We start from the raw sequence: 24,875 nt of genomic DNA, 5'->3' as shown, positions 1-24,875 counted from the left end.
ACATTTCCTAACAAACACACCTCACTGTGCCTATTAGTCATTAGTTGTTTGGTTCCTAACGGCGCAGAGAAGCTGGCAACAGAAGGGAAATGCAAGCAGTAAGGACAGGAATATGAGATAACTGGCAGTACTGATGATACTGGGCACACTGATTGTTACACTGATGAAAGATCATTGACGTTAAGTTATATTTCCTGTAACAGGAAGTGTGAAATGGCACGTACGAGGTGTTTTATGCCTTAAGCTAGACTTTTCACTTTACTTGCACTGAGCACGTAACTTAATCTAGAGATTATTTTTTACAATAATTGCTCTTTATTTTTATTAGCTGAAGTGTTTAAAAGTTTAAATGGGGAAAAGAGTTAGAGTGTGTGTGTGGGGGGGGGGCAAACCTAGCTATTACACTTGCATATAATCAACAGTTTGTGTTTAATGATGCTGAACTTTGACCCACCTTGGATGTACATGGTGTTCACCTTTTTTGACTACGTGATATCTTTCTCATATGCCGCCTTGTAAATGGGTCAGTCGCTGACTCATCTCAGATCCCAAAGTTCATTAACCTCCTAAGACCCGAACTCTTCCACGGCATGCATTTTTAATTTCTCTTTGATATTTGGGCTGATTGGGACCCGGTGATTGTAAAAACAAAGAATTACCAGATTTTTATTTATTAATTTTTTTTTTTTACCTGATTTTTGTTTCTAAGAAAAATGACAGCCACATATGAGGATATGCATTTGAAATTTCGATAGAACAGTAGCTGTATAATGTCCTCGTAAGTGGATATCAGGCCCCTGTAGAGCACAATTGAGTGTTTTGGTCTAAATAACCCAAAATGTGATGTCCACATATGTGGATGCCAGGTCCTAGGAGGTTAATACAGTGGCTCCAACTGCCCGTCCAAACCGTAAACAGTGCCGGATGTGTTCCTGTAAAAAGATTTATTTAATCACCTGCTAATAAATGCTCATCAAATCCACGGGGAGCCACCGGAGTTGGGCAAAAGAGCCTCATGAGGCGAGTTTGCAGCCCCCTTCATCATTTAAGATTCTAGAAGCTGGATAGTGAAAGCTTTTTAAAAACAAGGGGGGCAAACACGATTGTGATCCAGCAGATTTCTTCACCTGACAAATATTCGTCATCGTGTCATGTGCCTTGTCTTGATTGTGGCTTTCCGGACACACCCGACCATCAGTACTTTCACATGAGAGTCCAGCAGAGAGCTTTAAATGGCCTGACTGCTCCCACAATGACCGTGTTTTTGTGCGCTGAAAGGTTTCGATCTCCACCCTGCTGGTGTCACCTTTCATATAAAGTTGGCGCAATTACATTAGAGCGTGCCACGTCACTACGTGAGTGAAAGCGTCCTTAGACGGAGCAAAAGGGTTATTAAAATGATCTCAGGCTGATCAATAACAGTTGTCGATGCAAGGAAATAGAAGCAATGTCTTCCCTGTTGCATCTCATTTCTTATCTGTGAGATAATCTGTGAGCACTGATAGCACAGGGAGGATTAAATACACAAAACATACACGCACAAGGCTACAAAGGGCATACTATTACAACTGTGACTCACTCAGTCTTGAGTGTAAATACTGATTTTCACATTTGGCTCTGTTTGCTGCCCACGCTGCCAACCCCAGCCTCGAGTGTCAGCCACCTACACGCGAGTTTCCACATTTATATCAGTGTTGTCATCACTGATGATCACTTGAAGCGCTTCCAAATGCCGGACCGTTTCCAACTCACACGTGATGCGAAATCTACACAGCTTTATAAGAACCTGCACATATTTATTTTTGTTTTCTTTCTAACCAAAATACTTTAGGACACTGGTATCCCAAAGGTTGGATATTTGGTCCAGAACTGGGCGTTGAATCCAACAAGTTAATTTATCTGCTGTCCCTGTTGTAAAATGATTGAATGTAATTTGCTGCTGGGTGGTGCTGGCATTCAGCAAATCTGACTCATAATTACTGCATAGAGGTTTGGGTACTGCACCAACATTAGCTAATGATTAAGAAAAAAAGACAGCGTGTTTCATTTTTCATGCGTTAAATGAAACGCTTGTAGAGTGATTTCAAAGGGCACTTTTTGTGTTTTCACCAGTTGATTGTCAGAAATTAACATTCGGGGTAACATTCAAGAGTTCTCCGGGCTTACTGGCGCTCTTTTCTTTGGACAATGGCTACTTTTACACTCATCTTCGGTCCAGTCCTTTTACCTGACCATTTTCAGAAGATTGTTAGTCGTTTGTTGTTTGTTAAGCCGCATTACACTGTCCTATGAATTGTTCAAGCAGAAAAAGAGATGGACCAGTGTTGTGTCTTCAAATAGCAGACTGCTTAGTAAAGAACCAATTCTCAGTTGTATTATAAGCCAGTATGACAGAGAAGAAATAATGTTTTAATGTGTCCTCAAAATTTGAGGAAATTGGACAAGTGGATGACAAGAGAAGAAGTGTCTAAAACTATAGTAGATGAACAGTGTCTGAAAGTCACGTCCTCAGGAAATGGGAAACAGCAAAGACCTGATGCAGGACCTGAGAGTTGCATCTGGTCCAGTTCATTTATCTGCTGTTCACTGAAGTCTCAGTGGTCTCAGTGGAAGGGTGGTTGTCTGGAATTACTACTTATGGAGGGTAAACGGGGAGAAAAAGCTCATGTATGGCAGATTACACAAGAACTGGACTGAATATCAGTTGTAACAGGAATCCAAATTTGTATGGAGGAAAACAGGAGACAGGTGAGCGTCTACAGCTGTCTGTAAAACATGGTGGAGGCTCTGCCAGGGTTTGGGGCTGCGGGGATCTTGTCGAAACAGATGAAATTATGAATGCTGAAAAGTGCATTCAGATTTTGATCAAACATGTAATACTGTCTGAAAAGCTCCCCAGAGCTTTGACTTCAACATTACTGAAGCAGTGTGGGATAATCTTGACAACAGCAGAGAACAGCAGCCAACATGTAAATAAGAAGTTTGAATGTCCTTCAGGAAGCCTGGAGAACTATTCCTGGAGATTACCTAAAGAAATTACAAAAAAGCTTTCCTAAGAGAGTTCAGCCTGTGTTTAAAAATAAAGGTGATCTTGCAAATATTGTCTCTGAAGCTTGTTATAGTTGTTTATTTTCTTGTTTCAGTACATTACTGCAGCTATTTCCCATTTTTCTAGCAAGATCTAGGGAAATGAGGGGTGGCTCATGAGTTTTGCAGTATAGGGGAAAAGATGATTCTGATAGTTAGGGTTAAGGTTGTCACCAGTGATGACTCCATCAGTTGGTGATGTTATGGTGTTAATTTTTCTTAGTTAAGGTTTTAAAAATAAATCAACAAATCTCCTGTTGACTGTATAAAGCAGGTATTATTAGCAAGTTTGGAGTGAAAGTGTCAGAGCTAGTAAAATAGAAGAGTTCCAATCCGGTTGTTCAGTGATGACGCGACGAATCCTACTTCCGGGTCTAAAGTAGTCTGCGTTTAATATGGCTTTTGTGTTGTTAACATGTTTAATGTTATGTATTTTCTTCTATTTGATCTCAAAAAGCTCCTAAAACAGTCAGTGATCACTGTTGACCTCCCTCAGCTTTTATTACCACTAATCATTTATTTAAGCTCAGTTTTTAAAACCTTAGGATGTAACTACAGCCCAGCCCATGCAGCAGTATATGAATGACTAACCTCGTATTGTGGATGGATTATCTCAGTTGTTCTCCTGGCTGAAGTTTGGTCCTTTTACAGCATCCTGCCATGCGATTACATTTGTTCCTGACCACCGAGAACACTCACGGTAACTTTTATCGAGTGGAAAAAAAAGTTAGCTTGTTTATATTATGCTAACATAGCTGTGTCGCTAGCAGTCACGTAGCACATCATTATATACCAGCTAGCCCAACTTCAGTAACCCTACAAACATCACTGCAGTTTAGTTTTCTGTCTTCATTTATGCTGGAAGTGATAACAGAGCTGTACGTTTTAATTTTTTTCCAAAACCCAGCAGTCAGGACATGCTATATTGTATTTAGATAGAAGCTAGCGAGCTAACTCCCTGCTAACTTCTAACTCCGTTAAATGTCATAAATTCCGTTTTCATGGATGCCTGGATGTTAAACTCAATTGTTACACCTGGTAGAGCAGAACGCTGATCATTTTATTAAAGATGAAAGACTTTAGACAGTTTTTCAACTCTCAGTAATTCCATAGTGATCATTTGATATATGGACCTGCAGCGGAGTTTAGACCCAGACACGGCTAGTGACGTCAGACTGAACAACCGGATAGGAACGTGAAAATGTGATTATCCTCTTTTTGATAATCATGCACTTACTACTTTGTGTTTTTTGGCACTAGTTATCATAACTACGTTACGTTTTGTTATCTCTCTTGTTGGTGCTAATGCCTCTGCAGCCAGACTCTTCAGTCGGGTCATTGTGGTGCTGTTCTAATATTATCTACCTGGCTGGAGATTAGCTCTAATCAGGCACCAGGTCAGTCTTCTTCCAGCAGCCTTGCATGCGTGTAGTCCTTGTGGTGGGCATCAGTGTGCCAACATTAGATCCTGATGACTTGATTTTATGTGTTATTGAATGGACAATAGGTATCAAACACTCTTCTACACATATTATAAATGAACAGCTGCATGGTTAATACCAACATGACTGTACACGCCGCACCCTTCACCACCTGGAAATACCGACATAAGACTGGCACACCGTGTAAATACAAACGCACCCATGCTGCAACAAACTCAATAGGGCTGAACTATTGTGCTGAAGCTCTGCTGTAAGTCTGCAGCCTTCCAGTTCGGTGTGTCCATTCAGCAAGAGCCACTTTTCACCAAACGAGGACACGCCATGCTGGGTGGCCTGGAAAAAATGTGTGGCACTGCTCCCATCTCGCTTATTGGCCGAAGCACAATCATAAAGACATAATCTCATCAGCTGGCTTGCCTCTTCCTTTTCTCCCTTACTTCTTTTGTTTGTCTTTCTCTTGCGTCTGTTTGTGCTTCGTAAAGCATGAAGAGCAAAAAACACAGCTGATGAAACTTAGGGTGGAAACAACTTGTGGAAGAAATCTGATTTATTGAGCTCTAAATGAATATTTTTTTTCTTCAGTGCAAGAAAAGCATCAACCACACTGCTGAAATGATATGACTTCACCTATATCTTTCAGATTATCAAACAAATGTTAATATTAGACAAAGAGAACCTGGTTAAATACAAAATATGCTTTTTAATTGATGATTTCATTAATTAAAGGGGAAAAAAAACAAACCAATCCTACCTGGACCTGTGTGAAAAAGTAGTTTGCCCCTAAACCTAATAACTGGTTGTGCTACCGTTGGGAGCAACAATGGTAATCAAGTGCTTGCAGTAACTGTCAGTGAGTGTTTCACGTCTCTGTGGAGGAATTTTGGCCCTCTCGTCTTTGCAGAATTGTTTTAATTTGGCCACATTGAAGAGTTTGCCAGCACAGCCATAGTCATGCCAAAGAATCTCAATTGGATTTAAGTCCAGACTTTGACCCAAAACCCAAAAGCGTTTGTATTATCCTGCTGCATAACCCAAATGAGCTTGAGCTTCAAGGCATGAACTGATGGTCGGACATTCTCCTTCAGGATTTTTTGGCATTTTTTGGGTGGATTTTCAGAATTCACAGTTCCATCAGTTACAGAAAGCTGTCCTAAAATAGCAAAGCAGTTCCAGACCATCACACTGCCACCACCATGTTTGACTGTTGGTGTGATTTTCTTTTTATTCAATGCTGTGTCGGTTTTATGCCAGATGTAACAAGACTTAAACCTTCCAAAAAGTCCTGTCAGCCCACAGAATGTTTTCCCAAAAGTCTCGAAGATCATCAAGATGTTTCTTGACAAACCTGACACAAGGTTGTCTATTGCAGTCTCACACACTGTCCCATATTTGAGTGCTTTTTCAGTTCAGATCAATCAGTAACTTTGCTTATAAAATGCACATCATCATCTGACTTTTGATCCACGAAGTGAAAGTACATCAGCCTTCCAGGAAGTCTTCATCATAATTAAGCTTAACTACTGGTTCAAAAACAATTAATCTTATCACACAGACGATTCTTTACATTTGGTCTACATGCTGTGCACGCTGCTTGGCAACAGCATTAAAACCACCTGTCTAATGTAGTGTAAGTATTTGTCAGAGCCCTAACTTCAGTTTGTGAAGTCCTGTTACGAAGCCTCAAGTGTTTTTGCCATCTCCATCTTTGTGTTTTGAACCCTGGCAGAAATCTCACTGAAACGGCACTTGTCAGTCACAAGTTGTCAGTCACAAGTTGTCAGTCACAAGTTGTCAGTCACAAGTTGTTAGCCAGCAAATATCCCCTCGGTAATCCCCCTTTATGAGACTTTAGTGAGATTTATATTTCCGCATATGTGGCCTCTCTAGAAATGTCACTACACGTTGCATTGACATGAACCCGAAGAAAATGGGGCACCAGTAACCAGCTGCACAGTGTTGATGTAGGCTGCCACAGGTTCCACTAAAGGATGGTGGTAACTTAAACTACTCTCGCAGTCTTTTTTTGACACATGGGTGTGTGCAGCCTGTTGGAGGTAATTTTTCAGGACTCTGGCAGTGCTCGATCTGTACCTCCTTACACAATGGAGCAGATACCGGTCCTGCCCAATGACCGGAAGTTGCCATCGGGTTGCTGAGTGCTTTCTAGGCCTGTGTGACTGTGACCTAAGTTGGACCCTGCCTTACTTGCACGTTGTGTGTGCAGCTGTCAATATGTGCATCGCAAAGTGAATAAAAACACAGCATAGAAATACCCACTTTATATGAAAAAATGAAGTGTAAATGTGTGTTTCAGGTGATTCGTGCACTCATATTTAATTTTTTGTAAGTGAGCAAGAGGGCTGTCAAGTGCATTTTTAGGAATTTGTATGCAAAGGGGGCTTTTTGAAAGAGAGAATTATCCAACTCGTGAAGCTGAAATTGATCAATTCTAGATAAATTATAGTTTACAAAGTTCAAATTGCTTTGTATTTGTGTGTGGATTGAAGCATGTGCTCCAAAAGTTACATCGAAATTGCTGCAAACGTTTGTAAATCTTAGTTTATATAGCGTACGCGTTTGTAGCCTTTTTGAGACGTATTTCTCTCAGGAGGCCACTGCTGTTGGGGAGTGTCATCGCTGTGGGTGTTTGTGTGCTGGCTCAAAAAAGTGCCTGAAGATGACTGTTTTTCTAACGTTAAACTTTATCAATAAATAATATAAAAGTAGACTGTATATCAAAAAAATAACCCTGCTGAAACAATGAAAAATGAAAAGCGTCTTTCTCAAGGCAAAGTGGAAATGAATCTAAATCAGTGTCCTGTTTAATGGCGTCTGTTTGGCACCCTGTGGTGAGCAAGGAGGACAGCAGGCGTGAGTATGGCCTGTCCCATAGCCTGAGGACAGAAGACGAATCGCTTCTGTCTGCATGATGCAGCCTTTTATCATAGAAAAAAGAGCCACACAACTAACTGCAGCAGGAAGGGAGCGGCCCCTAAACAAACATCCCCGTTAAGTTGTGGTCTTTATTAAATTGCACAGAATTTCGTTCCCCTTTCTTTTCTCATGTTACGGAGAAAAGAAAGGACAGCTAAAGCAGCAAGTCAGAGAGAGAGGATACGGAGTAAGGCGCTGCAGAGGAGTCTTGTCTAACCGTCGAGTCTCATGTGAGAAGAAGAAAGACAAAAAGAAAAAGTGAAAGACTGTGAAAGGGGAAGCGAGCCCAGCAGCAAGCCTGATTTATTGATGGGACGTGCTGTTGGCATCCAGAGACTTCCTCTAAGTCAGGATGCCAGTTTAGCAAGGAAAACCTTTTTTATGTGGGGTAGGATTTAACAGAGGAACTTAAAAAAACGAGGTTTGGGGCTAAAAAATAAGAGATTTCTGGGAGTGAGGGCCCTTTTCAGAGATGCTAACACACTGTGTCAAGAGTGTGTGTACACAGGATTTAAATGACATTGTGGTTTCTGCTGTTACTACTGCTGAATACTGATGTTTCGTCATGGCTGTCAGGAGGCATATTTGGGAAAACAGTACTCATGATTAGTTTAAAAGTCACAGACTGAGGTTTGAACCATAGGCTGTATATAAAAGATGGGCGTAGCTTCCAGGTTTAAAGTGAATTACGCTGGCATTATCTCTTAACGAACAGCAGGGGGAGACCCATCTAGTATGCACTCTCCCGATTAGTTTTGCTTCTCATTCGTTAGCTCCAAGTCTTAATGAATTCAGGATAATGTTAATTTTGTACATTACGGCCCACTAAGAGTAAAAATGGAGGGTAAAATGGGGCATGCTTTACCACATGGTGATGCCTATAAGCATGCAGTGCCTCTCAGGTCCTCAGTCAGACCCACCCTTGGCTTGTCATTTCCACACCAACTGTGGCTTTAGCTAAGGAAGTAGACTAGGTCGCCTGCTAACAGGGGGTCGCTGGTTAGGTCACCAGCTCCTCCAGTCTGCTCTCAAAGTGCAGAGCAAGATACTGAACCCCAAGTTTCCATCTAATACCATGATCATTAAAAACAAAAGTCTAAAGGCATAAATGATGTTTATGGATTTAGCTTGTACTGTAAAATTGAGTGTTGAGAGGAAGAAATAAGTCCTTTTATTTAAATGCTGAAGTTACTGTTACTTACCTATTAACCCCCACCCCTCATTTGTTTTGGACTTAACATGGATTTTTGTGCCATATTAATTTATTTCTTAATAATATTTTGCCTTGAAAAACAGACAAGACAAAAACTTTAAAAGCATTACACTCATCAGCTGTTCAGTAATGTGCTTTACGTGACATTAATACCAATAAGATAATAAGATTTGTAAAATATGCACAAATCCTACTGATATTATTATCTTAATATATGTTGTTATTTATTTTTTTATGAGCTTTCTGTTAACCTTAATCAGATATTGGTAACTGTCATATCATCAGGATATGATAACGGACGTACGGCAGGTGTGGTTTGTCACTAAACTTCAGCAGTTAAAACTGATTTCTAAAGTTCGAAATCTCATAGATACTTGTCTGGATGTTCTCACACGTAAACACTTGACAGTGGTCGGGCCAAGATTTTTGGCCTCATTCTCAAATTTCAGCATTTATCAATATTTTCTAACCTTCCATCCATCCATCCATCCATCCATTCGCTTCCGCTTATCCTTTTCAGGGTCGCGGGGGGCGCTGGAGCCTATCCCAGCTGTCATAGGGCGAAAGGCGGGGTACATCCTGGACAGGTCGCCAGTCTGTCGCAGGGCCAACACACAGAGACAGACAACCATTCACACTCACATTCACACCTAGTGGCAATTTCAATTATCCAATTAACCTATCCCCACAAGCTGCATGTCTTTGGACGGTGGGAGGAAGCCGGAGTACCCGGAGGGAACCCACGCAAACACGGGGAGAACATGCAAACTCCACACAGAAAGACCCCGGCCTGATGGTGGAATTGAACTCAGGACCTTCTTGCTGTGAGGCAACAGTGCTAACCACCGTGCCACTGTGCTGCCCTATATTTTTTATTTTTTATTTTCTAACCTTAACTACCATAATTACCAGTTTTCCAAGCCAATGTACAGAATAATAAGGAATTAAATGTACAGCTTTAAACAAAACATTTTTATAGACCTATTCCAATAGGCAGCTCTTTCGCTGAGGTGTGATCATACTTTGGTTTTCAGTGCTTAGTAAATACAACAAAATTCATTAAAGACTTAGATTTTTGTTGGATGCCATCACTTACAATGTCGCCTTTGGCTATAACCCATTTATGGATGGGTTTTTTAATCATCCTCCACCTGCTTCTTCCTTTTGCTCTCTTTTTGGCATCAGCTTCTTTGTTACCTTAGCCAAAGTGCACAAGAGAGAGTAATTGTCTTCATAGTGTACACTAGAAGAATCAAGATTCTTGTTTTTCTTTACTGTGTATGTCTGTATGGATAGATATACCTGCTTGTATTTTTTGGGTAGTGTAAGAGGTTATAGAAACACTGTAGGATTACTGATCTACTGGATGGGTGGATATATTTCAGTGTATAATGCTGAAAATAAACAAACTGAACTCTTACTTTATGAAGGTGAACCTAATACAACATGTGTATATATAATGCACAGCTCACCTTATTTATTGCATCCTCTTTTTATGGTCACAGACAGGCTGAATTTTGAACCTTGTGTTTAATTGCAGTCATTATATTGTTACACATCTTTTAATACATATTTATGGAGGCAGGAGGTCTGTCCACACTTAAAACCATTTTAACTTTCAATCAGTTTACAAGTGGTTTAGTATTATAGTTCGGCAAGATTTCTTTATCCTCTGTGCCACACCTGGAAACGCTCCTGTTCCGACTATCAATTACAGAGAGGACATAAAGGATCCGGGGGAAAGAAGTTTTATAATATAGGTTAACTGCGAGCTCTGAGTGGTGGAGGGCGGCCTTGTGATGGAGATTAGAGCAGATTTAGATCACGGCCTGCAGAGTTGATGGAGCCAGGTACAGCAGGTTAAGAACAGTCAGCTGATCGCCTCAGAGAAGACACAGACAAACAGCAGGTGTGTGTGTGTGTGTGTGTGTGTGTGTGTGTGTGTGTGTGTGTGTGTGTGTGTGTCAGTTTTGAATGCCATGGCAACTCAGGGGGAAAAAATACAAGCTTTTTGAGTTTGCAACGCCTACATCCGACCAGAAGACAGAAATAGGAACTTATTATAAACCATTTATAGACTTTCTGCCAACTTCAAAATAAAGCCCTCAGGAAGAGAGCTGCACACTTGACTCCAGAAAAATCATGTGCAGTAGGCGTGTACTGATGGCAAGATGGTGTCTTTGCATATGTTTGTGCTTTTTAATTCCTGTTAGCTTTCAGAAATGGAAGATGTATTTTAGCTTTAATTTGTATGAACTAGTGAACTAAGCTTTTTTTCTGTAGCCACAACATCTGACATGCAGGCAGTAGTGTGTGTAAGTGTGTACGTGTTGCTACTAATAAACATAAAATGCATTCAGTGAGCCAGAGGAGCCGAGCTAATATTGATAAATAATCAAATAGTCAAGTCACCTTCAATCCAAAACAGTCGCTGAATGACACAAAGTGCAGAACAGGAGAAACACAATCGCAAAATCTGAGGATATATTGACAGGAGTACTGACACAGGTGAGGCCCACACACAGTAGAAGAAAAGCCAGAATGGATGTTTCCTGAACTTGCATTTCTTTGAATAGCCAGCAGGGTAGCTTGTTCAGGGTGTGATGATACGGTGACTACGAACGTCTTTTACGTCCAGTCTACAAGGGAATGGTTTTTGAGAGCTGTGAAAAATGGGCAAACACATACAGAGATACCTGGATCTGTCGGCAAGATAGGCAGATCTGATTGCAGCACAGCTGATGCACATACATGTTGATCACACCACCTGTAGATTTCTGTACAGGCGACAGGAGACAGGTGGTGAGATGTCTCCCTTTAGAATAAATGCTCCCTGACAGCTTAAACCTCTGTTGCATTCATTACACAGCCCAGCAAAGTGCGAGGGCTCGTCTCACCCCGCAGATCTGTGTTTGCAAGCCTCTGAAGCATTGCCAGACAGGCGCGTCTCGCCGCATACTCTGAGACAATCAATCACAGGCCCTCGAGCTCCTGCAAGGCTGCCACCTGTCCCACTTAGAGGGCACACAAAGTACAGCACACGTAGCCTCAGATGAGTGAACAAACTGCAGCTGGCTCTGCAGGAATCCTAATTAAAAGCTTTGCTGAATAAGTTATGAAGAAGTGGGTTTGCATCGAGTTAAACTGCCATGACTGCAGTGTCATCAAATGACTGAGACACGCGATGCTCAGTATCGACAGTATAATTACGCAGCAATAAGGAAGTAATAACCTGTTCAGTTTAACTGGGCTCGTAAAACGAAGCCTTCTTGAAGGAGCCTGCTGCGAGTGTCAAGTTCAAATCTGTGCTGGGAAAGGAGAAGTTTGGCCTGTAAACAAATCAGGTTTATAAGTCAAGGCGGCGTTGCATCAAATTATTCTGCCAGGAAGTAAATAAATGCATGTTGGTAGAATTTGAGGTATTTCAGTTGTAGAAAGTGATTACAAGAAGCTCAATGTTGATTTCAAACAAAAACGCTTGAGTGAGATGCTGAATCTGGTGATGAGGTGTTATTGGTGTGTTTGTTAGCATTAGGATTATTTCCAAGCAGATAACCAAGGGATTGGTATTCTTTTTCTTTTTTTTACTAAAGATAGGAAGTTACTCCAATTTAGAAGAGATTAATTTGTGTAGATGCTCCTGATCCAAATCCGGGAACTTTTGGAAAGATTCTTTATATTTATTGCAGGATATTGTGGGGCATAATTGGACATTTCACATCATATCTTCGCAAAAACATCAAGTTAGGAGACAGGAACTGAGCTCTTTGATAATGGTCATACATGTATGTTTCACTCAACATGAAACATACATGTATGACCATGTGGATTTACAGCAAAGGACTTTATATTTTAAGAGTTTAAATATTCGTAAGTACAGATGTTTAAAAAGAACAGCAGGTGATCACACCCATTTTTCTGCACATCTTTCAGCTGAAGATCTCCTTCAATGAGTCCAGCCTCCAGAGCACCTACGAGTATCCATCAGAAAGCAGCGTGTGGGACAGCGGGGAGGAGGAAGAGGAGGACAAACAAGATGAGAAGTTGGCAGACGAACAGCCAAGCATGGTAGGACGGATCCACATCCCTCGAGCCAGTTTGACCGGCTCGCCCTCCCACACCACCAACAGCAACGGTGAGATTTTGTGAGACAAAGAAGAGCTGGCTGTCAAATCTCCTTCATATACTCATGTTCCTCAGAGGATGACGATGAGGATTATTATTATTTTATTTATCATCAACACAATGTACCCTAAAATCCACTGGCTCAGATTGTACTTAATGGCACAGCTTGCAAGATAAGTGCATTTGCAGTCGCACTTATCTTGCAAGTTTTTTGTTTGCAAGGACGAACTTTTTCAGTTTTAGTTTTAGTTTTAAATTCTCACTTCAGACGTTAGAGGGTTACCTAGGCAACCAGTGCCTGGAGAGTTTGCAAGCGACCAGCCATGTAAATCAAACTTATCAAAGCGAATCACCTTTCATGATTGATCCAGTATTTTTAGTAGTGGGAGAAATTAACTACCTTTAAAAAACACACCCCTACTTTGTCTTCACTCTTGAGCTGCATTTACTGAACTTTTATTGTGAGCTGCCCCCAGATTAACTTAAAACCTTTACAGCAGTTTGCTTATCATGACAAGTTATATCACTTAAAAACATCAGGCTAGCCTGTCTGCATGAGCATGTTTGGTCAGTTTTCATCTTTAAGGCTTTAGGCTTTCAGTGCGAGCATATTTGCCATATGTGTAGCCTCATAATAATTTTAGAATGAGTTAAAAATCATGTTAATTGTTGCCAACATAGCTATGCTTTTAGGTTTATTCAAAATTAATTTAGGCAAAAACACCTACCAGACAGAGCACGTGCCACATTCTGATGCAAATTAGATAAAGCAGATGTTAACAGAATTAAAGGTTTAGCACTAAAAAACACTGCATGTGGAGCAGAGATTAAAATGGTGAAGTGCATTCGCATCCTAAATGAACTGAGGATAGGCTAGTGGTCTTTTTATCTTTTTTTTTTTTTTTTTTAAAGGGGGCTGGTTTAGTTTGTTTGGGGTTTTTTGGGGGTATTTATATATCTGGGCAAAATGGCACTGAAAGATCAGACTGCTAATCTGACTACTTACCTACATGCATATATCCAGTTTTATCAAGCTTTTAGCATTCTGCAAGTTCATATTAATAAAACAGCAGATTTCAAAACTGAAGAATTTGCGAGCGCTTCCAGAGATTAAAGAGAGCTGCCGATGTGCAGAAGGAAGGGAAGATGCTGTGTAAAGTGCAAAGCTAGTCCAATCAGGTCATTACTGCTTTGTTTTGCCATCATCCTCCTCCTCATTTGTATGGAGGTAAAGTGAGTATGTAAGCCACAATAGGTGTGATGGCAGAGCCCCCTACTGGCTGCCCTGTTTACTACATCTGAGAGCAGCTGACTCACTCAGATATAATAAGCCCTTCAGCTAACAAGTGGATCCTGTAATAGCAGCATTTTTGGCCTTTTTAGGTAAAAAAGAAAAAAAATTGAACCGGTGATTTTTGTATGTTTGTTAAACGTGATGACTATCGTGTCTCCTCTGGGTTACATAATGAACTATATTGTGCTTTGCCACTGGGAAATCAATAAGGAAGCTCATAATTGTAGCTCTAAATCACCAGATTATGTTACGCCCCTCTTCAACCTCTACTGAGGCTGTGCAAAAGTCTTTGGCGTTGCTTAGTAATTAAAATAAAACCAATGTTTCTAAGAACTCTGCTGTCACAGTCTCCACTGTGGTGCAGCAGGGCTGAAGCAACCTATTGTGTGAAACAACTTCATCCTCCAAGAAACAGTGGCCACTGTAATGATTTAACAACAGTGTATTCACATACTGTATCTCATAAAGCACAGTCATTAAAAGCAGCTCACATTCTTTATACCAAAAACACACTTGAAAACCTAAATGTCGGAATGACTTGGATAAAAATAAAAATGCAGGGGGGAAGTTACACAGTTAATATCTAATGTGTTTTAGTCTTATTTATTTATTTTTGTCTGCAGATCTGTCCAGCTACATTCCCAAGCACTCGGTGGACTTCAGCGCCTGGCAGGAGCACAAACATGATGACGGCATTAACCAGGAGGATGCCGCCTCCCAGCAGACACAGAGAACTGAGGAGGTCATGGTGAGGGAAACGCCTTCAGCTGCCATACTTAAAGTTGGGTTTCAGACTCCACAGGAGGAGATGTGACCCCCTGTTTTTCACCTCCATCGATCAACTCAAAGTATTTGATTTACAAATATATGAAACAGAGAAAAGCAGCATATTTTACATCCATGAAAGTTGGTATGTTGCCATCTTATGATTTAATGAATTTTGGTTAAAATTATAGATGGATTATTGATTATAGATGGCACATTAAGGTACTGGGTCCTAAACTGAAACTTGTGATACTTCAGCAATTCAGACTGTTATACACGGCATCATTTTATAGAGTTGTAGGTGATACATTTAATGTGATGATTAGGAAAGGTTCAGGCTTCAGAATGCATTGAACAAACAGTTTCAGACAGTGTTTTTCTTTTCCTATTACCCATGAATCTTCATTCAGAGGCATAGAGACTGGTTGGCAATTGGATGCTGGCAGTTGCTGGGTGAAATTGGTTTAAGAGCGGATGCTGCACTGTAAACCTCTGTGTGATTATTTTGGTCACTTGCAGATTGCCTTAACCGCCTGTAGTTTGCATTGAAGTTGCTCTCTTATCTTCAGACACTCGTCCTTTACTCTATGAAACTACAGCCAGCACATTCCAGAAGGTGAATGGTCTCAGTTACACTTTTTCAATTTGTCTGCAAACATTTGAAGATAAGAAGCAAACTACTGGTAATCACAGCAACCTGCTAGCAAACAAAGCAATCGCATGCAAGATTTCAGTGTGACCAACTTCATTCTAGTGATTGCAGCAACCTCCAGCGACCACATGTCAACCAGTTGGGGAATAGATCTGCTCATCTTGCAACCAAACTCATCTCTAGTGCCTAATATAGTCATTTTAGGCACTGAGGCCCCGCCCACCTGCTGTTCCAGCCTTATGTCTGTAAAGGGGCAGCCAATCAGAAGAAAGGTGACTTAAAAGTAGAGGACAGAAGGTGAACTGAGGGGCTGCACCAAAACTCATATAGTAGTTTGATTCTTTCTATTCTTTCTTTATTGTAGGGTATCTTAGATTACATAACTTTATCTAATTCAAAGTATTTCTTTCTCTTTTCTCTCAGCTCACGCCGGCGGACAGCTCCTCCCTCACAGACTACAGCAGTGAGCCCGCTCTTTACTTCTGATCTGCCTGACCAATCAGCTGTACAGTAGCATCGCAGCATCTCACCCGTGGGACCAGACTGCCTCCACCTCGACACTCCAGCCGACTATAAGCACATCTTCCTGACCAGACAGGAAACATGGGTGTTTTATTTTTGTTTTTCTGGCTGATTTCCTGCCACGGCACCGCCACACGCCACGTTACCAGCTGCGCATTGGAGCTGCCGGGTGGCTGGCGTTCAATGCCCACCTTCTTTCTGAAGCTGAAGCAACAAATCTTAAAAAGAAAAGAAGAAGGAAAAAAAAAAAAAAAGCAGCTGGGCTGTCTTTCCCAACCCGTGATCCTCTAACAGACAGTTGATCTGTCAGCGTCCAGAATCTTCCTCCTTGCCACGCTGTAGAAGTTTTTGCTGCTTTCGAGGTTCAAATTTAGCTTCAGGTTTTATTTTATTTTATTCTTTTTGGAGGATGTCGACGAGGGAAGGAGCCGACAGAGTTCAGTGTTATCGTGGAAGCGTGTCATTACAGCAGATTGGCGGCAGATACACATAAAAATGGTGAAAGGGTGCCACAAATGCATTTCTTTGTTCTCTTTTTTTTTTTCTTTTTTTATCCGCATGTTTTGATTTGAGTCCAGCACTTCTGTTGGTTCTGTCTTACTGTAAAGCTTCTCTATGCCTTTTTTTTTTTTTTTTGTTAGGTTTTGTATATTTTCTGGCAGACTATGTACTGATTGAAGCTGCTGGATTTTTTTTTTTTTATTTTTTTTTTGGCAAGCAAACTTCAACACGCTTCACTTCTTCATGTGACGAGGGAGGAAACATATGCACCCCACGCCCCGGGATCAGTAGCACCTCTCATTCCTTATTAAATGCTTGATAAAGTGACCTTGGCCAACAATGTCTGTATGTCCGTATTGCTGAAATCACGTGTCCGTATATCTGCTCTGGAAAGCTGGTAGACCTCCCGATGCCTTTCCTCAGCTCTTTGTGTATTTATTCCTGCTTAACGTTGAAGTTTGCATGTCTGAAATCTGCTTTTTTTTGAGGGGGGGGGTCGTTTTGTTTGTTTTTGGTTTTTTGTACAGATGTTTGCTGGTGAGGGCTCCGAAAGATCCCCGCCAGACCAGTCGGACCTCATCTACTTTCACATTCCACAGGGAAAGAAGGCGGTCCACTTTGAAGGCAACAGTGATTGTGATTGATCATTAAAAGAAAAAAAAAAAAAGGCGTTTTGTGAGAAAGAATGAAAGTGTGTCTGTCTGTGTCTGTCTTTTTTTTTTTTTTTTATTATTCATATTTTTATATGCTCATAATGCCAACTGATTAAAGAGTTCCTGTAAAGGCCTCGCATCCACTCTTCGGCCAGTATTGTTGTACTGTCTCCACTGGGATTCATCTCTTCTGCTTATTATTTCATGTATTTTTTTACATTTTATTTCTCCAATCAGATGCAATTTGTTTCTTTGCCGTCAGGAGCTTTGTCTTTCTCTCTGATGGATTTACAACTTATATGTTTCGTCCGGGAGTCTTGGTTGATAGATGTCTTTGCACTGTCATGCTTTTAGCTTTGTTTTGCACCTCATGAGGAAGTAAGAGTGGGCTGTAGAGGAAATGTGCACTTAAAAGAATGAGAAGCCTACAGACTGGTGACAAATTAGAGGAGAAGGTTAAAAGCGTCTCAATGACGTGCCTCCAAAACACGATGATGTCATCTAACACGTTGGAGACTGTAGCACTTGATTCTTAATGATGTCATCCTCATTAATCCATTCAGTGACATCCCACCTGTTTCCTTTCAAGATCGGGGAAGGGCATTATCATCCTGTAAGAGACCACTTCCATCAACCATGCCAGCAAAATTGCCCCCTGAGGGCATATATGGGGTTAAAGGGTTCAGGCTTTTCCTTTAATTTGTCACCAACCTAAATTTGGTTGAAGAGTTACATTTCAAAGATAAGCCTGACTTAAGTCTAAGTCAGGGTTTTGATTGGGGTGGACTGATATATCAGTTTAGATTGCACTGATTGATATTTAGATATTCTGAAAGAAAAAAGGTGGGGATAATCTGTGCATTTCTAATTTCAATCCCATGTCTCAGTCGGCATGAATGAATTAAAATTTGAAATGAAACTCTTCAGCCACACACAATTGAATGCATCGCGATGAATGCCATGACCACTTTGTTTTCTTTTGCCACTCTAGTCTTACGATTGTTTGGCCTTGTCACTGTGACCAAAAACAGCAGCCCGAAGTGCAGTTTCGCCACACAGGTCCACAGGGACTTCATCTTTGTCCGCCTACAAAATCTCTCCAACCCCCTGCTGGTGTACACCGATTTGAAAGAACCACGAACTTTGGATGTTTACTTCATGCGCTCAATGTGACTGCTCAGCACTGCTTCTGTTTCAGAAGACTGAATGTAATTTTTTTTTTCAATAAATTTCCTGTGGTATGATTATCAGCTTACCAGAAAACATCACATTGAACAGTGAGCCCTGTTATTGTTTCTCCAAACTTTAGCATGGCTGGATTTGACCTTCAATACATTTCTCTGAAAAGGTCTCAAACTGGCAAAAAGTTAGTAATAATGAACACATTTCCATCTATTGCAGTATACATTTTACTTGGTCTGGTTCAAAATAGCTGGACTTTCTTTGTGTTATGTGGCTTGACAAAGCCTCAATTCCCAATCAAGCGATAAAAGCTTTCACAACAGCAGTTATCAGCTTCCTTTATTAGTCCAAGCTTTCTGCTTCAGCCTGTGTGCGCACTCACGTACAAGGAGGCATTGGACACACTTTGGCTTTCATTCTGCACAAAATCAATCAATTGAGCATATCCTGCTAATATTTTAGATATGAAAAGAGAGAAAACTTACAAAAAGACCCAGAAGTCTTCCCTGGTGCTGCTTAGTCAAGAGAGCCTTTCTGCAGAAAATCATTTAAACATTAAAGGGTACTCGGCCTGATGAAGTAATAGAAGAGGAAATCAGTTTTTTCCATCACCAACCAAATCTGTGCAAATTCCTGCTAGAAGAAAATGCACAGTTTGTGCTGCTGTAACTTGAAAGCAGAGCTTCATTCAGTGGTAGTGGTAATATGGCACTCACAAGATTGAAGGTATAAAATATATGAACTTGGAATACAGATCACCTTTAAATTTAGTTTACCAGATATAGTTTAAGCCTAGTTCAAGAGCAAAAAGCCAAATTTAGCCCATTGAACCTCCATGCCAGGGAAATAAAGCCTAAAAGTGAATCAGTAAATTCTGAAATCAAAACTTGTGAGGTTGGCTGCTCTGGATTGGGTTATGTGTCTGGCTTTTGTTACTAAAAGAAAGCCACCTCTGAAAACACTAAAAACTACGCTGGATTATACCTTGCTAACCCAATAATCTCTCCAATATCCTCCAATACACTCGACAATTCCCTGTCACTTGTAGCTGTGCAAACACAATCTGCAGAAACTCGACTACGGTGCGTCTCATGATCAAAGACAACAGATAATCAAGGATCACCTCAGAAAAAGCGAGGACCACTGATTGAAACTTGTTGTTCACTGTGGTGTTTACAGAGTGCTCTATCATATGAGAGGAAATGAATGAAAACTGCTTGAAACACAAAAATCTTGGGTATGTAAACGAAAACACCAAAAAAATGTTAAGTATGCTTGATTTGTAGGCATGGATATAAATCCTCCAAACACACTGATTAAAGGAGACCCATAATGCTCATTTCCATATTCTTATTTGTGGACCCTACCAGAATAGCTGTGCATGATAGAGAGGTTAAAGTAATTCTTAGTCTGAAATGAGCTGATTTAACTGCAGCTTACTTCTGATTGGCTGCCCCTCACAAGCAACCACAGGTGGGAGGGGCCTCTGTGCTTGAGATGACCATACTAGTGATATCCATGCTTTCTGATATCAAATAGAACCAAGAGTAGAAAAAACTGCTAGAAACTGAATGTTTTAAACAAACTTTTGTCTCTCAGAGTTTATGACCATAAAAGCATTGCGGGTCCCCTTTAACTGAGCCCTGCTTGGACCTCCTTTGGAATTGTGGCTAATGGTCACATGACACACCTGTGGATCCATCAACCTGTGGTAACTGCTGCCTCTGTTGACCAAAACCCACTCTGCGGTACTCTTTTTGCTCTCTCTGTGAACTGAAGGACCAAACTGTGGGCAAACTTCACTGATCTCGTCTTAAATGGCACCAGCAAGAACTTTTCTGATGGCCAGAGACGCAACACTCAACTTTAGCGCTTCTGAAGTGTACACACCGACTCTTGCCGCAGTGTCCCAACCCCGTCTTTGTCTATGCCCGATGCAAAATGAGCAGTTTGTGTTGGTCACTCTGTAGCAACACTGTGGTAGAAAGCTTGCTCATCTTTTACTTTCCACCCTCCTCTCGTCTGTAAATCTACATCGCAGCAGATGTGCTTACTGTAAAGTTATTGTCAATGATTTGGGCAAGTGAAAAAAAAAAAGTGATGTCATACTTGTACAAATGAAAGCTCAATAAATAGAAGACTTGAAGAAATGCGAGTGCTCTAGCCTTTCTTGTCTATGAATTAAACTATGCGCCAAGTATGACTTCTACGCATATGGGTTACTTTATTATTTGGGAATGTCTGATGGGGAAAAAATAAGCTTAAATCCCTTAAAAAACAAAACCTGTTAGAAATCTCAGTTCTAATAAGTCTAAAGTGGTGGATGAACCACATGGGAACAAACATTTTTATACACAACAAAACAAGGACATTAATCTAGAACACAAATAGGAAAAAAAAACCTCAGTGGGTAGAAGCAGCCCTTTTGGAGCCATGCAAACAGAATAAAGGTGACAAAAGGTGCACTAAAGAGGCGACAGCGTCCCCCAAAAGAAGAGGAATTGTTTGGTGAACTGAGTAGAAACCATCGCGCTCTCCTCAACTTGCACAGGTAGTCTTCCTCCCCTCACCCCAACTGGTCATGGCAGAGTGTTGAAGAGATCCCAGGAGTCACCACTCTACTTGACACTGGCATTCACCAACAATATGCTTTCCCAAAATACCAATTGACCCACTGCCAAACCCATCACGTGTCATACGGTGTGAAGTCTGCCACAGCATCTCCAGACTCTGCTGGTGGTCTCTGGAGAATGCCAATTAAGCTGAATGAGAACTATGCCTATGCCTCTCACTCAACAAGCAAAACAAACAAATTGGAGTTTTAACACAAAGAAAATGTTAGGAAATACATTTATTGAATCCAGAAACTTACAACAAAGGTTTAAATATATTAAAAATTAGTCCAAAGTGGGGAATAAACTGCCTCAGAAGCCACAGTCAGGTGAGGTCAGGTGCACAGTTTTGCTCCTCGCCTTCAGTGCTCCGTCCTCCGAGGCTCCGTGGCTTTACTGAGGTTTCCTGCCTCCTGCTTTAGGACGCTCAGGAGAGACTGGGAGCTCTCCAATATCTGCAGGAGTAAAAACAAAACAACATGAACTAACTTGTGCAGAAACTCAGAGGAAGTGTGGGGTGCACTTTAGAAGCAATTAAAGAAGGGGTCCAGGCTTGGCCAATTTGTTGCTTTTTAATCAGAGCAGCTCAGGAGTGTTTGTTTACAGTGATTAAGTGAGAGCACAAAGGGAGTTCAGCATCAGCAGGTGGGATCTTACTGACATCCAGTACAGCAGCCAAAAGCTTCTGTGGCCATACCCAACTTTTAATTAGTTCTTGAATCAACGCTTGAGACAGAGCTTTTCTGGTTGATGCAGACAGTCCAACAAACAGCTATTGTTTTAACACCTTATAACCACTGATCCATTACTCATGCACTAATAAAGGTATCCCACCCCCGCCTCTCCTTCCTCCGAACGTCTGCAGCTGGTATTACCCAGCAAACTTGGGTGAGAAGCAGTTGTGGTATGAGGCTGTTGTGCCAAAAATTACTTGCTATTTTGAGTTAGAAATAACATTTCTGTCACAAGGTAGAAGCAGCCATGGTGTGACTACATAAGATCCTTTATATTACAAAGACCCTACAATCAGATGACCTATCAGCAAGCACTTGGCAACAGTGGGAAGGAAAAACTCCCTTTTAACAGGAAGAAACCTCCGTATAATGCAGAATAATATATAATACAGAACATCAATCAACATGGAAATTCTTGCTGGGTTTGCTGTTATGCAGAGCTCCGTTTGTTCTCCATTCGCCATGCACCTGTTATGTGATATTGATTAACTTTGCAGAAGAGCCACATGAATTTAAATTTTTTTAAATTTTGCCTTTATAAATACCTGTGTAAACAAAAACTCAGCATATGAAAACCACTGCAGGCTCGGTCATTGACACACCTTGGTGTATGCAGCCTCCGTCTCGGCGATGGTGCGGTCGAAGGTGGCGCGTGCGGCGAGTCTCTGCGTCAGGCTCTCGTTGACTCGGCTCAGCTTCTCCGAGAGGACACGGATGTCGTGCTGCAGCCGCTCCTTTTCCTCTTCCTCCTGCTTGATCTGTCGGTTCAGCTCATCCCGCTTCGAGCAAAGCTCCTCAATACCTGATCGAGAGGGAAAGGTGGGATTAAACTAGAGCCTCAGTAGATCTCCTCGGGACTCAGACAGATGATTTCTGCCATAATTACGCAGCCCAAACACAGACATGGATACAGTAAACTAGGGGTGGGCGATATAAACGATATACAATAGAAACTGTATAAATTTGGCCAATGATAGAGATTTTGACTATACCGCTCTATCGCTCGTTGATGATGTCATCAAGCTGCGCCTGTTTTGGTCGAAAGCATCGCAGCAGCTAAAACCATTATCATCTGCAAATTATGGCGGGCCACAGTCATAGCAAAGAGATGAAGCACTTTTGAAATATGGGGAAAGCCAAAAACTGCGCTTCCTCCACTTCCGTAACAGTGATTCATTAATGTTGCATTCTCTCGCAGCTGCTCTATCCCCATGTTGTTGCAGTATATTAATGACAAACCTCGTATTGTGGATGAATAATCTCAGTTATTCTCCTGACTGAAGTTTGGCCCGTGTATAGCATCCTGCTATGTGATTGCATTTGTCCCTGACCACCAGAATCCCTCACGTTAACTTTTATCGAGTGGAAAAAAGTTGGCGTTCATCCTCCAGCTTCACTGTGCTAATGTTATGCTAACATAGCTGTGTCGCTAGCAGTCACGTAGCACAACATTATATACCAGGTAGTCCAACTTCAGTACCCCTGCAAACGCCACTGCTGTTTAGTTTTCTGTCTTCATTTATGTTGGAAGTGGTAGCAGAGCTGTACGTTTGAATTAGTTTCAAAAATCTCTCAGTCAGAACATGGTATGTCATGTTTAGGTGGAAACTTGCGAGCTAACTTCCTGTTAACTTCTAACTCCGTTAAATTTAATAAATTCTGTTTTCATGGATGTAAAACTTAATTGTTACACCCGATAAAGCAGAAACGCTGATGATTTAATTAAAGATGAAAGGATTTAGACCGTTTTTAACTCTTAGTGTTTGTTTGACTTTGGGACCTGAAGGAGATGGAGTTTTGGACCCAGATTACTCCGCGAAGCTCCTCACGACTGCAGCTGTAATGCTCTGACAATCCATCAAGCAGTGCAGCTTACCAAAGTTGTACTAAAACATTTTTTAACAGATTTCTGCACGCCAAAATCGGTTCAAGGTCAGTAAGCACAACCAGAATTCATACATAAGGTACACTCAATTTTTGAGAAAATTAAAGGATTTTAAGTGTGCCTTATAGTATGGAAAATACGTTATATGGAAGAAAAGAATATATCGTGATATATATCGTTACCGCACATGCTTCAAATTATATCGCGATATGAATTTACTGGTCTTAATTTTCATTTGAGTGAGTGAAATGGTTTAGCCACTTGGACTAAAAAAGTAGGATTAGTGCTTCCCTAATTCCAGCAGACCAGAAACAGATTAACCAACACCTGACATGTGACAAGCTTCAGCTTCACTGGTCTTTTATCTTCTAAAACTTTTGAGAGAAGAAGAAAAAGTGTCAAATTGACTGCTGCAAGCACTCAGAGCTGATACCTGTTAACGCCATTTGCGCCAGTGTGGAGCGCAAAGGGTTAAAGGTGATCTGAGGAGGTTAATCAGATTATTAGGCGAGGTGCAGAATCACAGGTTAACCTCTCAAAAAAAAAGGACTTTTATCGGTTTTAGACAAAATTACAGGCAGCAAACTTTCTTTAACACAAGGGTGTTAACATTGCAAGCTGGGACCAGAACACTGGCTTCCCAAAGAATCCACTCCGGCCGCAGAATAGCTCATTAAAATAAACCCAATATGACAAGACAAGCCATCTGAATAAAAATGCTACAAAACACACATAAGGAGAACACAATAGAATTTAACACAATAAGTAAACCCGAGTATTGTTCTCTGGTGACAGTGCAGGCTACAATATGCTTGGTCTACATATTCTCTTGCGAAATTAAAGCGCAATAGTCATTTACTAGGCAAATATGCTTAATTTATATATTAACCAGTAAGTATACTACAATTTAAATTTAAGCCGCTAACACTGTTATGCTAATCAGTCCAATGTGTTATTGACAGTAAATAGGCTCACTCACATTTGACCAGCTCGTTGTTGTAGGTCTGCAGAGCCGCAGCTTGTTGGGTCATGTCGGATTTTAGGTCAACCTTCACCGGATTATATCTGACTTTAAACGCGAGGTACTCGGTCGGCTAGCTCGTCATCTATCCCTAGGAACTAAACAAGCCGGGGTGGACCAAATATTCAGCACTGTTTATTCAGCAAACCTCCTTGAAAAGCAGAGCCCGTACATGGCGGGTTTCCCAGACAACTCAAACCCAGGAGGAACTACCGGACACCCAACCAGAGGCGATAACTTGGAAGAGAGTCTA

General features: G+C 41.1%; 2 protein-coding genes across 3 annotated transcripts in view; one reads left to right on the top strand and one right to left on the bottom strand.

Annotated features, from left to right (window-relative positions):
* Window positions 1–16,288, top strand: part of tprn (taperin) — a 29,244-nt gene extending 12,956 nt beyond the window's left edge. Inside the window, exons 2-4 of one of the 2 annotated variants that reach the window (XM_026174421.1) lie at window positions 12,610–12,811; window positions 14,719–14,876; window positions 15,936–16,288. In XM_026174421.1, coding sequence (XP_026030206.1) covers window positions 12,610–12,811; window positions 14,719–14,876; window positions 15,936–15,998 — 423 coding nt within the window. In that variant the 3' untranslated portion in view covers window positions 15,999–16,288. The remainder of the gene's footprint in view (window positions 1–12,609; window positions 12,812–14,718; window positions 14,877–15,935) is intronic. The other variant, XM_026174422.1, reaches the window with a different exon arrangement.
* Window positions 16,289–21,203: 4,915 nt separating this feature from the next.
* On the bottom strand, window positions 21,204–24,875 carry ssna1 (Sjogren syndrome nuclear autoantigen 1). Its single transcript, XM_026174432.1, has 3 exons — window positions 24,581–24,875; window positions 22,319–22,518; window positions 21,204–21,437 (listed from the first exon to the last, which is right to left on the bottom strand). The coding sequence occupies exons 1-3, from the start codon at window positions 24,630–24,632 to the stop codon at window positions 21,345–21,347; spliced, it is 345 nt and encodes a 114-aa protein (XP_026030217.1). The 5' UTR covers window positions 24,633–24,875; the 3' UTR covers window positions 21,204–21,344.

The sequence above is a fragment of the Astatotilapia calliptera genome, chromosome 7, assembly GCF_900246225.1.
Source record: "Astatotilapia calliptera chromosome 7, fAstCal1.2, whole genome shotgun sequence".
Taxonomy (NCBI): domain Eukaryota; kingdom Metazoa; phylum Chordata; class Actinopteri; order Cichliformes; family Cichlidae; genus Astatotilapia; species Astatotilapia calliptera.
Note: the sequence above shows the minus strand (reverse complement) of the source record. Positions and strands in the feature narration are given on the sequence as shown.